The sequence below is a fragment of the Haliotis rubra genome, unplaced genomic scaffold (assembly GCF_003918875.1).
Source record: "Haliotis rubra isolate DU_JTF1 unplaced genomic scaffold, ASM391887v1 Scf774, whole genome shotgun sequence".
NCBI lineage: Eukaryota > Metazoa > Mollusca > Gastropoda > Lepetellida > Haliotidae > Haliotis > Haliotis rubra.
In genome coordinates, this window is record NW_025767495.1 from 226,208 (window position 1) to 242,549 (window position 16,342).

The 16,342-nt window shown below is 45.4% G+C and overlaps 1 protein-coding gene across 3 annotated transcripts in view; it reads left to right on the plus strand.

The window, feature by feature from the left end:
- LOC124260762 overlaps positions 1-16,342 on the plus strand; it is a 279,431-nt gene that overhangs the window by 51,674 nt on the left and 211,415 nt on the right. For all 3 annotated transcript variants that reach the window (XM_046695080.1, XM_046695079.1, XM_046695077.1), the window contains exon 2: positions 1,052-1,386. In XM_046695080.1, coding sequence (XP_046551036.1) covers positions 1,101-1,386 — 286 coding nt within the window. In that variant the 5' untranslated portion in view covers positions 1,052-1,100. The remainder of the gene's footprint in view (positions 1-1,051; positions 1,387-16,342) is intronic.

Here is a 16,342-nt window from a genome sequence, read left to right on the forward strand (position 1 = left end):
CGCGATGAAAAAAACCGCGCGAAATTGGAGTTCAAACGTTTCACTAATTTTCCCCAGACTTTTCTGGGGAATACGGGTTTCAACAGCTGGGCTGCGCTCATAGCACGTGCGCAGTGAAATAGGTTCGCGCAACTTGGAAGCGGGCTGTCTGGTGAATACTTGGTGAAGGCTTTGGTGTGAGCTATTTTCATAATGTTTTGTTGATATCTCACAGGCGCGAGCTTTTTTATATGTTATGACAGTAAATAAACTGTTTATATAATTTCATTTGTCTATTTCACCACACATTCTTCTTACCGAGTCACTCTCTCAGTTCGATACTTAAAAGCAATGTCATTATTTAGCGTTGACAGAATTTCTAACTGTGATATAGATATGTCGCTGTCACAGACAAAACTCGATGTCTTGTTTTATTGACAGCTGTGTGTCTGCCTGCCTGTCTGTTAATGACAATATTCAATACACAACTGCGATCACTGACCACATGCAATTTGAACTTAACACCAATCAGGCTATACACCAGAAACAAAACGAATTGATTTATGGCCCGAGTTCGGTCTCTGTCACATTATGTAATTACACAGACAGGCAGGTGTGAGACTTGAACACATGACATGTTATGATGTCTGTTGATTGCAAAATGTTATACACAAAAAATGAGCATGTATTTACAAAACCCAACATCTCTATATATACACACACAATGAGCCGTGAAGGCGGCATCTGCTAATGAACCAGCCGTTACACTTGAGTGCACACCCATCCGCTCTGACTGGGTTCGGTATCCCGGCTGCTTCGTTTCGAGGGAGGTAAACCCAAGTACAAAATATTGCACTTTTGATTTGCGATTATACGCTTATAATTTTGTTTATTTGTTTTTTCATAATCAGCAATGCATATTATATGTCATGAAGAAGTGATAATTGTGTTTTAATTATGTTTGATTTTTTGGTTGCATGTGACCTTTAAGTTCCTTGTTAAATTAATATTTTCCACTCACATATCTGCAGGTTTTGAGTTTAAACTAACTGTAGTTATGTGTTCCTTTTAGGATACAAATGAATGCCAGTCGTACATTGAATCATTGAGTCTGGGCCAGTATGAAGAGTGTGTCCACCCAGACACCAGACTCAGGGTGTGCAGCATCTGGCATGGAACACCTGAGGACCCAATTGCAGCTGTTGCTCTCTGACTTGCGGAAAGTTGGGGAGCTGACTGGAAGTCGTGGTGTCCGTCTTCACAGTCTCGAAAGGACAGTACACAGTTCTGATAAAGCACTGGACAGCATGGGGGCAGCAATTGAAGGTTTGGAACAGGAGATTGAGGCTTCACAAGAAGATCTCTCTGATTTGGATGATATGTACTCATCGCTACTAAGCAAGCAGGGTAGGTCACGCTCTGTAGTGAGTGAGTTAAACAGAAACGTTTTTAAAAATTATATGGAATCTCCATTGTCTATTGTAGGATTCCGAATATGCCATATCAATTAACACCAAATGGTGATAATATCCGGTGTGCAGAAGAAATTGAGCTTATCCTGTCCCAACATATAAATAAAAGTCAGTTCCTCTGAGAAGAAAATACAATAAAAACATGGGACCACATGGTACAAAAATAGAAATAAAAAGGTCGGCTTCTGCTCCCTGCACAGACTGTCGCGACGGATATTCATGATCATGGTCTTCTATACATGCTTAACTTCAAAAGTTATGGAGCCACTGGTTAAGTGTGATTCTCACAGTTTGCGAATTGTCTTGCAGGAGATATCCCAGTCGTTTGAAGGAAGGGTCTGTTGTTCTTATGCAATAAAACATTTAGTCGAGAATGAGGGATTGTGCTGAGTATTGCATTGAAAGCGTACAGCTATCAGTGAACAAGAAGTGAAGGGAAGTTACCTGCGGTGATGTCCCATGTCATAGGCTGAACAGGATACATCAGATCATAATAATTTGTTCAAATTTGGCACAAGGCATAGTCACTGACCCAGGTTCATCATGTCACACCTGAAGCAATCGAATGGCAAAATTGTCATCTGTTCTCTCTCATGTGAGTCCAAAACTACCTGGACCTGTGAAGATCCGGGTTACAATTGGTCTTCAGCAACTAGCTGGAATAGTGCTGAGTGCGGTGTTAAACAACAACCAAACCAAACCACAAATGACTGGCATCGCCACCCCATGGAACCAGTCATATTATGATCAGGAACATTCACAAAGTCTTCCTGCAGTTCCTGTGCCAACTGTTGGAGGTTCTTTGGCTGTTGCTGTGATCTGATACATGGATAAAGAGTATCTCATAGATGTTTGATGGACTTTAGATCTAAAGACATTGTGGGCCATAGCAGTACTTTGATGTTGTGGAGTAGTATTAGTAATGGGAGTACGAGATCACTTCCGCTTATGGTCTTATTTATGGCTAATTAAGCTCCCAGCGGCCCTTTACAAATGACGGGGGTTGAGCGGGGGACATCCAATGATGTCCCTGTATGAAAGATAATTTAAAAAAAAATCATAATAGCTAGCGGTTATGTTATGGATGGGGTCTGACATAAACTGATCAAAGTCAGTTAAGCAGTAGGTTGAGTATGGGGCAGGGCATTTGTTTATCTCCAGGCTATAGTTCACTAAAGCATCCATGAGAAGTATTAATCGTTTGGTTCCCACTAAGCCTTAACTATCGTACAGAGTCTCGAATTGACATTGACTTATCACTAGGCGTAGCACTGAATAAATATCGAGCCCTTTGACGTCCACCCCGACACGACACGTCTCTCGATCAATCTCCACATGATATACCTATTTTTTTATTAACTATTTTATATCTAATAGTCAAGGAGGTAATACTGTGTCGTGGGGTACGATGAGTAATTCCTCTCACACGAATCCCAAGCCAGGTCCGTCCTTTATAGGAGCCTTAAAATCTGTAGGGCACCAGTGAGTTTCGGCAACCAAAATAGAGACAAATACCAAACAAATACAAAAAACATACAAAAACAAATGCAATGCAACCAAAAGCCCAATAGGGGTACAGCAACATATAGGGGTGTCCCAATGTTTTGAGACTGTCCATTTAGACATTTGGTACCCAACCTATCTGTATTTCCAGAAAAATAGCAACCTAGAATGGCAGTAGAAGCAACATACGTAAATATGGGCTTGCAAGCAGATAAAGCAGTGGCATACCACCTCCTACTGGAAAATACTGTGGGAAGCAATCTTCTACCAGACAATGCTCGTGTAGACTATCTCGATGGCAATCTCGGCAAAACTAATCTCTAACCACTGGAAGGTCTACGTACATTTGTGGACAATAGATATGTCTTTGTCTATCTTCAACGAGGTGCAATTTGGTTTAACGTCGTGCTTGCTTGTACTAGCCCAGGCTTAAGCTGGTTTTATAGTGCTAGCTCACTGAGATACCATGCCGCAGTGAAGCATGAATACCCCACCCAGACACATACTGACTCGGGGCCGACCAGCCCTTGTTGTACCCATTAATGCCGAGCGCCAGGCAGGGACCAACAAGTACCACATTTTAACATCTTTTTGGTATGACGTGGTCGGGATCGAAACCCGCGAGCTTCCACTCTCCATGCGGACGCTCTTACCACTGCACCACGGAGGTGGTCCTATCTTCAACGAAAAGACTGTGTCTGTAGAAAAGGAGCCGTGTATTGTACCATTGGAGAAAAAGGAACAGCGTCTGTTGTAGTTTCCACGAAATCTTTTGAGCAAGACTGACTGACTGAGTTTAGTTTAACGCCGCTTTTAGCAATATTCCAGCAACATCACGGCGGGGGACACCAGAAATGGGCTTAACACATTGTGCCCATGTGGGTTTTGAGCAAGAAGAGGGCTATATGCAATCCAAAATCCTACATACACTACAATATGCCATAGATGGCCCCTCTGCAATACGGAGCACTGTACAAAGAATCGAGAAAGAAACCAATTCTACAGGAAAGACACAATGGGAATCTCTACATGGAAAGGGCCAATGCCACAATGGCCAACAATTTGGTAGACAAAGCACTAGAGTTATTCTCAAGAGAAAACCTATTTGTCGTACAACCACCGGCAAATCAGGGGGAGAATCCATCGAAATGTCTTGACCGTTGCATGGTGCTTGTGGACGGACCCAAGGGGACTATCTTCGTGGGTTGGTATGCGCACACAGGCACTGGAAGAGTGTCCAGAATCCAAGTAAAACTCACCAAAGCCAATGTAGAAGACGATACTTCATGGGACCATGCTGATGAATGGGCTACAGCTGATTTCGGATTCCAGGCATGCCCTCTATTCCGAGTAGACATTTTGGCTGCTACACCTACAGGAATAGAAATAGAGCAACTACGATGCTATACAAAAGCTCCCCATACGACAACTATGCCATCTCGAAGATAACGTAGCCACATCCCCAAGGTCCAAATCCAGATATATTGCTACCCCCAAACAACCTAGTCGCTTTCGAATGGCGCAAAAACAAAGACCAAAAACGTCATCGGCATTGAAATATCATAATACAAGATAGAGGATGTACCGGAAAGCGTAGTAGGTTGTACTATACTATGCAGGTCGACCAGAGATCACGAAAGATGATTCAAGAGATTTTGCATGCTGCTAATGCATAAGAAGGGCGTAGAGATGTGGCCAAAAACTGTCTCTCCCTTCCTGGAACAATCCGCCTGTCTTGCCTTTCGGAAAAGAAAACCTATCCGTTCTCAGATGGTGTATACAGGAATCCAAATTGGACTCGAGCAAGACTTCCTATAGAGCTGTGCAAAGAGGGAGAGAGGAAAACGATGAAGAAAACAAAAGAAACTCTGAGACCAACGAATGCGAGATAGAACTGGAATACGAGATAATAAGCAAAGACAAAAAGAAATACCTACAAACCAATAGCAATTTGGGCAAACAAAGGTCTTGTACGAATTCTCTCTGCATGCAATGAGTTTGCAGAAGAGAAATGCGATGGGGACGTACTACATATTGGACTCCCAATGAAACAATTTCTTTCTGTGTAGAGCCTCGTAGGAGTTTCAAAAAAGAAAATGGTGTCCTAATATATTGGAATCCAGTGTCTGTTGTATCTCTGCCAGATGCTAAGGAAGAATCTGTTTGCCGAGCAATTGCTATGGAACCTGCAGTGCAAGATCTCGAAAGACTACAAGAAAGACTACGACAAATGTGTGGAATGTGGCTGGTGTGCAGTGCTTCCAGGTCGTGGGGATGACCTTCCAGACAAACACTGTGGCTAGCGAAGGTCCACTTTTTCGCCGATTCTAGCATCTGCCCCACCTTCTGAATATCCAGACGGGTCTCTTCTTGTTCCTCCTCTACGCTTTCTATTTCCTCGCAGAGTTTGTCGTCATCGTGGTTGTCCAACCCAGACAAGATGTCGACCAACATAATTGTGGTTTGCTCCGCATGAGCCAACAACATCGTTGTGGTTTGCTCCGCACAGGCTTCAATCTTCCCTAAGTGGTCATGGAAGTCCTGGATGGTTGGCGATATCGGATTTGGAGCTATCTTGCTGGTGGGCAAGAGAGTCGATGGTTCTGCAGCAGGGAATACGGTTGTGCTGGAGAACGAGGTCGGATTTGGAGCTATATCCCTAGTGGGGGAGGAAATGGTCTTTGTAGCTCTTTGCATATCTTCTTTTGTATTCCATATTTTGTGAAGTCGATTGGAACTGATTCCAAATCATTGTTTTGTTTCTTGTGCAGAGATCTTTCCACGTATCTTGCAAATCTCTTCCACATGGTCTTGCAATAGTTGTCTTTTCGGAGGCATTTTTGTTCTATATATCTACATTCACACCATTGTCTATGTGGAAAACTAGGCAGAAACAAGGCAAATTAGGTGCAAACTAGGCAGAAACTAGTTTCTGGTGTTTGTCTCCATTTTGGTTGCCGAAACTCACTGGTGCTCTACAGATTTTAAGGCTCCTATAACGATATACAATATGATGGATGCGAACCTCGGATTCGACCCCAACACCTGCCGAGGAGGAGACCCCAAAAGTGATCGATACTGTACCGAAGAAACTTAAAATACTTAAAAAGTAGTCACTGGTAAAAAAGGCGGTTTAGCTAGGCATCATAAACCAATCATTAACTGACCATGGATCCTGTATGCCATGGCAGCCACTTTCGTGGGTATCACCGAAGCTGTATGGTTATAAAGAACAAAGCAAAATCAAAAGACACCATCAGTGGTGGTGGTCGAACCATTGACAAAACAATTAGAGCTAAACCCACAAGTAATGTTATAATATATCATGTCTACCACCGATGGAAATACTTTTGTCAACGACGCGTATCAATCTGCCATGGTCAGTGGCTTAGCCATCGGCTATGCATGACTGAGCAAAATGATCACCGACCAACAAACTCCCCAACTCAATTTGGGCTTTAGTCAACGCCCTTGCATTTTCGGGCAGCAATTATCTTTTTTCAATAGAACGAACATCGAATGTGGCGGAAATACAAGCAGAACAAAAATGACACGATTTAGCCATGGAGAAATTACAGGCCGCGCAAACGTAGTACGTGAGAAAGTGAACGCAGAGAATCGATTTTATCAACGACCAACTCAGGTGAGAAGGTCACGCCATGTGAATGTTTAGAGACGTGGAAGAGACCATGCATAAGTAATACGTCGTCATGGGAAAACAATTGGAACTGCTCAGTGACACCGCAAGCTGTCAGAAAGACCGTCAGCTGACCTTCGTGGCATTGGATCTGGCCGCCACGGTACTTCTCGCCAAGCAATTAGAGTAATGCAGATCGATGTGCATAGCAATGAGACCCGCTCCATATCGTTGCAAATACTTGCTTCTGGGAAAAGCCGAGGCCTGCAGCAGGCCCCGAGTTAACCTCTTATACTGCCGCGTTGAAAACGACTCGGTTCTACCTTCGTTGTATTTCTCCATTTTCACCGGTACGGCGCTCAGTATTGTGGAAGGGTGACCCCCTTGAATGTTGTCCGTTGTGCTCACTTGGCCGAGATGAATGCACAGCTCTCGGTACGGTACTAGGTCGGGTAACTTCGTGCCTGTGACGGTAGTCGTTGGTTTTATCTCGTCAGGCGACATACCGAGTGTCCTCGCCAATGGCCGGCTGAGTCTCAAGGGGTTTCTTCCGTTGTTGATTAACACCACTGTGCCGCGAGTTTGAGTCGCTCATCTTGAGTTCGGCTCCCAGGGGCTTGAAGACCTCGTCGCTTAGCGAGCACAGACTGTAGTAGCCGTCAGTTATCTGGTTGCGGGCGCCACTAACGATCAGCTTATTGTTGCTAGCGTTGATGTTAGTCCATCGTGGTAGGTAGGTGATATCGCAGAGTGCGACTTCGAGTTGACCCGACGTGTTATCGATCGCGTGCGTGAGCTGAACGGCCTCGCCGCTCGTTATTCCTGGAAGTGTTATGTACATGTTAGAGTATATAAACTCATTATATAATAGTTTTAAAATGTACTCCCCTGGAGTGTTTTACCCTAAACTGGGCATAGATTTCCCCCACATGAAGATCGTGGTCGCTGATGGGCTGTATTTCAACGCCCAGTTCATAGATGTGTTCGATCGGTATAGGTTTTCGGTGACTAACGCTAAGGTAGTTCATGCTTGGTTCAACAACCCGATGCAGTTCTGGCAGAATCAACTCAACTTCGCCGTGTGGTGCGCTAAAACGGGGTGTGGTCAGTGTTTCCGTTTACCCGCATATGCCGGTATTTTACCGGTTAAAAAATCAAAGGACCGGCATATTTATGGCAAACAAGTCCTGGGGACCGGCAATAAATACACCCGGTTAAATCATTTCCTCCAAATTGGCAATACAAATTACCAGCAACTGTTAGATAAAGGAAACTTCCATGTAAATTCGATCTGCACCATATGCGATACATGTAAGGAATTCCGTGTCTATTTTTAGTAACAGTCCCAAGCGATTATTGTCATTGGCTGGACGTCTCGCTTAGCCTCGATCCAGATGAGAGGCATTTTGGTAAGATGAGGTTATAATGCATCAGATTTCAATACTCTATCGGGCCAATAGTAAGACAACTTTACGATGGGGAATGGACATATTAACCCATTCAACACCGAGGCGAATAATCGCCACAACGCTATGAGTCCCCAGATACCGGAGGCCGATAAATCAGCCAGGCAGTAGTCACGTCAAAATGAGACATAATTTTAGGAACCTACCTGACTTTTGATTCATATATCAAATCTATCACATTTCACAATGTCTGAAAACACTTATTAAATTTCAATTTATCATATATTATCAGCAGAATTAAAATTATAAACTATTTTTCGCAATGTTCTTGAAAACAACGATTCTCGGACACATGCTTCGGCAGCGGGTCTACAATAACATTGTCAAAGAGCAAAGTAACGATGTTTCGAGGAATTCATTAAATAAATTGAATAAACTAATGAATAAAATCAACAACAACATTCATAAAAGTTGTCAAATGTACATATAAAATTACTATTTCCATCTTTTTGTGCGATCATGTAATGTAAGTCAAGTCACTGACGAGTGACATCTCGGCTCACGCCTCAATCTTCAATGACCGACACGATGTTTAATGCGAAAAATATATACATGAAGCATTTTTGTCACAGGTCATAACCTAGCACGATACGTCCAATAAGTTCCATAATTTACGTACAGGTAGCCATTTCTTGCTTAATATGTTCAGAATAGCATTATTTTACCCAAAACTTTTGTCTAAATCTGAAGGTTTTAGTTTTTCACGAGGACGGTATCTATTACCGTAATATGATTGGCTGCCTTAGGTCACTTGTCCGATTTTGACCAACCGACCCTTTATAGCAGACTGTGGCTAAAAAGCGCCATTAGAAACCAATCTTTATCCAATAAAATCGCTTCTTACAACTGTGAAAATACTCTTGGCAAGGGTACAGTGATATTGTTGATGTTCAGAGCCATGAGAGCTTTCGAACGATGCCCGACATCAAAGCGATTCACGCGTCGCATGTTATGCATACTGAAGCTTCAAAACGGAGGTATTTTTCCGTTGTTATGTCATGTTACCGAGCCGGAAAGCCACAGATATCGGGAAATAGGCGACCATACATATTATTTAAGAAATCTTTTTATAATCATTTTCTGATGACGTAAAAATGAAAATATAAAGAAAAGGCACGGACATGTTATCACATGTCACAAATGGAAAAAATCGCCATAGTTTTTTGCTTTTTCGTGGTTTATCTGGACGTTATAAATGTAAGCTTGCATTTTCATTCAAAAAATACATTTATTTAAGTTGTAGTTGTATTATTTGAATAATATTATAAAAATAAACTTCATATTTATCAACAGTAGGATTAGATCTTTTAAATGGTGTATGGGATGTAGTAGCAATAACGTTTTACAAGCTTATAATTTCCTTCATAAACATAGGCTTCATCTATGACCTCAGGGTCTCTGGGAACTCGGTGTCACGGCAGTAAATGCCTCTGGTTGACTGGTGTTGAAAGAGTTAAAAATGAAACACAAACACACACACACATTCTTGTTGTTATCTTTATTTAACATGGAAAAGAAGTGGAATGGTGAAAATAATAAGGGACTGGTATATTCGAAACTCACCGGAAACACTGGTGGTGTGGCATTGACCGACACTCGGCGTGGACCGCTGAGTCAGTCTGTGTTCACGTTCCACGTGTACTACCAGGTCAGGCGTATCCTTAAAGAGATCAGCGCTCCGGTCCCACAGGACAAAGCATGGAACGCAGTAAACAACAAGTACGATAGACGGGCCTATGAACGTATTTGCAACAAATTCGAACTAAACCCGAAGACGGATTGGCGTTTGCCGGGACCGAACCACGGGTTGGGTATCCCCATCGTTCACAATATGCCTATCGCGGAAGCCAGCAAACAGCTGGTGAAAGATTGGGGTTACAAGTCGTATCATATCACAACAAACGAGTGGGATGACCGTTACATGGCTTTCGACAACAGCAAGGATTACCGAGTCTGGAGGTTCGAGCAGGGGGCAGCGGATGACTGGAAAAAGTTCATGCTGGACACGTCGAAAGGGTTTACTTGTGCCGGTGTCTCCAGATTGAACGACTCTATTCAACGATGCGGTGGGCACTGTTGGAGCGCGACGCAAAACGTTGCTCCAACATCCTCGGTAAGGGGACTGCTTACGGCGCCAGAAACAGTTCGTTGTTAACGCGTTGAGGATGCTATCAATTCTCCAGTTAATCTCCCGAGTGCCATCAAACGCTACCAAGACGTGTTTGAATACGCCAGGTCGAAAGTCGACTACGTCTTCGACGTGGGACTGTACATGGCTCCGAGTGATATACAACTGAGAGTAAAAAAAGTGGTGGGCTACAACAACGAAATAGCCACGGCGGACCAAAAGTTGGGAGTCAATTTTGATGTCAACGCGACCGGTGAAACGGGTATAGTGGCACCACCCCAGGAGCCTAGGGTTCAACCAACACCCCCTGTGGGATCACCCCCACAGCCTGCACAGCAGCACATCGATCGAAAAACAGCCCTGGTGGTTGGCGGGGTCGCGGTCGGGTTGGGGCTCATTTGGTTAAAAATTCCTTAGCCGCTACGTACACCAAACCTGCCACACCGGCGACGATGGCTGCCCACAGGTTTTGACTGAGCCATGTGGCAGTTTTAGCCAGAGTGCTCAGCAGCCACGAGACGATGCTACCCAGGATGCCGGGCAGGGCTTCGGTGGCCTTACCAGCCAGTTTAGCCAGGGCCTCCCCTAGAGATTTCAGGTGTTTTTTTATCCAGTCTTTAACACCACCTGTGGGTGTGCCGGTAGGCGTGGGGGTACCCCCTGTCAATGACAGCACCAGGGTTGATATGATGAAGCCCAATGCAGTCAGAATGCTGGCGATGGTTATGCCTTGCTCTCGGAAGAGGATTCGGATCCTGTCAGCTAGCGTGGTGTCCTGGTAGAGGACTTGATCAACGGTTTCCCACACACGGCTGATCTGGGATCGAAGCTGTTCATGGAAGGAGGATGCCGTTTCAAGCCGGGTATTCCTTTCCTCTTCCAAATTACGTATTCATTCCTCGATGGTGGCTTTCAGAGACTCGTCCTCCGTTTCACCGAGTTTGACCTTTTCATGGGCGATGTGGTCGTCTATCGATCCAGTTTGGCTGTCCATGAGTGACCCTACGAATGGTTTTGGCATGGCCTTGTCCAGCCCCATAGTTCCGAAAGGTAAATTCGGAACCTGGGTAAGGGTTTGTTATGGTAGGTGGCTAACAGCTTTTCAATGTTATCAGTCATGTCTTGATCTGATGTGGCGCCCTGACGTCTTGCAGATCTTGAACGGCCTCCGGGTAAGCTTAGGCCGTGGCGCCACCGTAATCTATGAAGCCTAGTTCATCAGCGGATAAAGTCACCCCCATGGCGACTCGCCGAAAGTGTTGATAAGGCAAGCTGTTCTCTCGTGCGCTTATTCATGAGATTGATCTCTGGGCGAGCCTTCAATCGCAGTGTGCCCTTGCCATCGACAAAAAACTTGGAATAGTCTCGTCCCCACGGCTCGACGTAATTTTTATCCCCTTTTAAGCCATCGTAAAACCCGTTGACGGCCTGCTTCACGAGTTCGTTGCCTTGCGTGAATGTGGTGTCATCCTCCCCGAATGCCTGGGCACTATCATCCCACATATCATCCATCGGGATGTCCTCATAACCGCCTTCAGCCATTATTTAGTATTAAAATTTATATATTTCATTTATATAACAATGTATGGTAGAAAACTAGATCCTTTTCGAAGATCAAGAGAGCCTCTAGGTGTCAGAGCCGTGCGCCAGTCGGTGACCATCACCAACAATCCCAGCAACAATCCCAGCAATCCGGCAACGACAAACGCGAGCTAGTGCGGAACGTAGGTCGAGCCATCATCAAGAAAACCACCATCAAGATCAGCAGTAATGAGGTGCTGAGCATCAACGACAGCGACATATTTTATTGCTACGGGGACCTCTGGAAAAGCGAGGGAGAACGCGTCAATGATGTGTACCAGGGCATCAGCAAATCGACCCGGTCGCGCGTGGGATACAGCTTCACGCAAGACCAGCTAGACAAGATCACGGACAGTGAAAAGGCCATCGCCCAAGCGTACGGGAACAGGTTCTGCGTGCCGCTCGACTTCGAGTTGCTCACGGGACACGCGCCATTTTACCAGGCCGCGCTGGGTGATAGGCTTGAATACGAGCTCACGTTTAATGACTACAGCAAAGTAGTGCGTACGCCGAACGGTGATGAGGCCAGTTACACCATAGACAACATCTCTCTGGAGTTCGACATGGTCACTAGCCCAGAGCTGGCCAGGCAGGTTCGAAGCCAGTACTCGGGGAAGGTGGCCATCCTGTACGATAGGGTCCTGAGGCATAGAGCGATCAATCGGGATAAGAGCGACACGCTGTGGAATATAAACCTAAATGTGCCGGCGCGATCGATGAAAGGCATCCTGGTAGTCCCCGTGGAGGATTACGAGCCGTTCTGAAGGGACAGCGAGAAGTTTTTCAACCCCGAGATTGAAAAGGTGGAAGTGACCATCGAGGGCGTGCCCAATCAGCTGTTCAGCGCCGGTATGAGGGCGCACCAGCAGTGGGATGAGATAATGAAACTACCGACCCGACAGCAGCACGTCATCAAGGACCTGGACCTATCCGCCGTGCAGATCGGTGAGTACCTGACCACCAAGTACGTGCTGTGGTTGGACATGCGATCCACGGATGACGATAAACTGCACGGTAGCGGTCGCCGCATCAACAACGGCAGCGAGGGGATAACAATCCAGATCACCAAGAAGGCTCAACCCGCTGGCAAGTTGAAATTATATCTGTACGTGATTATGGACGCGCAACTTAATATAGACAATGGGAGATTCGTGCAAGCCATCTACTAGGCCACTGCCTGCTGATTTGCCCCGCGACCCACACTGCGCCATAGTGTGCGGGCAGACTGGCTGTGGGAAGACTGTTTTCGTGTTGGATATGTTGGAGGGGTACTACAGGGATGTGTTCGACAACATCGTTATCATGTGCCCTACTCTGCAAATGAATAAAACGCATTAACGGAAAGACCTTTGGTGATGACGGACCGGACGCACACAGAGATCGACCCGGGACACGCCTGCAGGACTGGTTGAAAGCTTATCACGGAAATTTAAAAGGAGTCGACGCTGTTCATACTGGACGACTGCAGCGCTAATCGCGAGATAACAAAAAAGAGAGACATGCTATCGTACCTGGCCTTCTCTGGCCGGCACGCAAAGCACAGCGTCTGGGTACTAATGCAGAAGTTCAACTCGGTGTTGAAAGACCTCAGGGAGCAGATGCGATGGGTGGCCTTATTCCACTGCAAGGACAGGGATTCGTTTGAGGAGTGTTTGAGAGAGAACGATGTGATGAGTAAATTAGAACGGGAACGTGTAAAGAAACAGCTCGCTGAAACTAAACATGCTAAGCTAGTGCTCAAGACCAACCAACCAGTAACCTATAGGGTGTTTTAGCTTAGCAAATGCTTAGCAACGCTAAGCAAATGCTTAGCGTTTAGCACTTATCAGTTATAGTTATAGTTATGGTTGTTTTTGAAGTGTTCGTTGTGTGCAACTTAACCTTCATTTCTCTGTGTTTCGCCTACACCGTATATTATATTGTTAAAACTAAAACTTGCTTGTTACATTATAAGATGGAGTGTGATGAACTGCTCGAACAACTGTTGGTGCCAGGGGACGATGATAAGCGAGGGGACGATGATAAGCGAGAGGGACTGGTGGCGTTGGCTGTTGGTGGCAAAGCCAAACATTACTTTGGGGAATACACTCCCGATAAAATTCACAAAATGTCAGCCGAAGAAATCGATAAGCTGTACGCTAGATACGAGGCTAGCCTCGAGGGATGACGAAAACTATAGGATCGGTTATGACCCAGATATACACTGGTATTGCGTCGTACTTTCTTCTCATCCCCCCTGAGCGCCGACTTTACCTGTGGGAGGCCCTTGAGAAAGACCCTTTTATTGAACACGCCTTGAGCTCTATCAGCTGCATGCTGTACCACAAATACGGTATGTTTTTAGCCCCGGTGACGGCGGCGATTATCACGGCAAAGCATTGCCAATTTAAGGAGGGGAAAAATAATAATAATAGCATAGATGGATACTGCACAGGAGGAGACCCCACAACTGGAGGAGACCCCACCCCAACTGGAGGTGAACCCTCCCGAGGTGAACCCTCCTACAGTCACCAGGCAGAAGAACCCTAAGAGAGTAGCTGCTGGTTAAAAAAGGCGGTGTCACCAACATAAAAGTATCACGGTGAACCCGACTCGACTCTTGTTGCTTGTAGGCATAACTGCTGCCGTGGCTATCTCATGGTTATATACACGACACAGGGATCCCGGGGAGAAACCCCCGCAATTAGAGGTCAACCCACATATCATGCAATAAAATATATATTTTTATATCATATACATAATGTCTGAGGGGAAAACGTTCGTCAACGACGCATACCACGCCACCGTGGTCGCCAGTCTAGCCGTAGGGTACGCTCGGTTGACCACAATGGTGCTTAAACAACCGACTATCAAGCTAGATTTCAACCTGCAGGATATGGGTATGCTCATAATGAACCTTGGTATGGCGATGGCCACAAAGGACATCCTAGTAAAACAAGGGATACTACCTGAAAATATTATGAAGTAAATATAGGATGGCTACGATCGCCATGATGGTCGGTGGGCGTTAGTAAATGCCCTGGCATTTTTCGAAGTAATTTCCTCTTCTCGAAACTACGAGAGTCACACGCGGCTGAGATAGAAGCGGAACGGAAGAGGCATAACCTTGCTGTCGAACGATTACAAGCGGCACAATCCGAGTACGCGAAAAAACGTGTTCAGAGGATCGATTACATTAACGAACAACTCAGGCGTGAGAACCATGCCATTCAAACATTCCACGATGTCGACGACGCAGCTAGAGAATACTACCTACTAACAGGTAAACAGCTGGAACCACTCAATAAGCCCACACTCGCTCAGTACTACACACCATCCAAGGGGCAAATGGACCGTGAACTGGTCTTCATCGCGCTAGGTATAGCAGCGACTGCGTTGGTTGCAGAACAATTAGACTAAGTACTCATATAAGTATGCTAAAGATGAGACCTGCTCCGTACATATGCGAATACATACTTATGGGGAAGAAAGAAGCCTGTGGTAGGAGATGCAGGACTGAGGGGTACTGTTGTTTCCACATGGGAAGTCCTAACTACACGTGTTCTGTGTGTGGTATCGGGGTTAAAGGGCACTACTACCTATGCAAAGCTCACGGAGCAAACGTAGTCAGACATCATCTCATCTACGAGAATAAAAAGGCCTACATAAAAGAACGTAGGCGCCTCCTCAGGATAGCAGTGTAAGGCTGGTCCCTCTGCCAGTGGCCCAATTAGAGACTGTGCACACCTAGGTATAACAATGTTCGTGGAAGTTGAGCCCAGGGAAAGTTGCCTGAGAAGCTGGCAGATGGATGTGAGGAAAATTATAGATATCAGTGTCCTCAAACCCATGATTGTTAGTGAACTATATAAGGGGTGCTCGTTTACAATCATGGTAAAAGTAGGGTTTGATGTGCCATGGGCTGGACACACTTGGAATTACTTTGATGGGGGGCGAGTAGATGTGCATGGGGAGATAGATATACTTGTTGACGACTCGTTGCAAGTAATACAAAACACCCTACTATGCTGCGCATGTTCCGGGTGGGCCGAGGGAATAATCGATTTTTCTACCTACGGCGGTCCAATTAGAGATTGATATTCTTAGGTGTGTACGCAACTATGACTACTATTCGCGAGCTCAAGCATATCGCGAGACAGAAGGGGGTGATTGGTTACTCTAGAATGAGGAAGCCAGCCTTGTTGAGATTACTAGGTTTAGAAGCCCCTCCCACGGTAAAACGGTTAAAAGCCCAAGCAAAACAGCTTGGATTCACGGGTTATTCAAACCTGGGGAGAACCGGGTTAGTCGCATTGTTATCACATGACCCCGTAGCGCTGAAAGGTCACCTTCAGCTCCCCACTGTAAAACAATTAAAAGCCGAGGTACGCAATTTGGGTTTAGGTGGATATTCCCGTATGAGGAAACCACAGCTTGTAGAACTACTACGGCAGAATATAGCTATTGACCTACAGTTCATACCCACTGAGCGCGCTGTAGGTAACTATTTGAGAGGCTGGCGCATGCATGTTGATAGGAACATAGACATTACAGATATCAAGCCTCTGATAGCTGATAAAGTCAATGAGGAACTAAA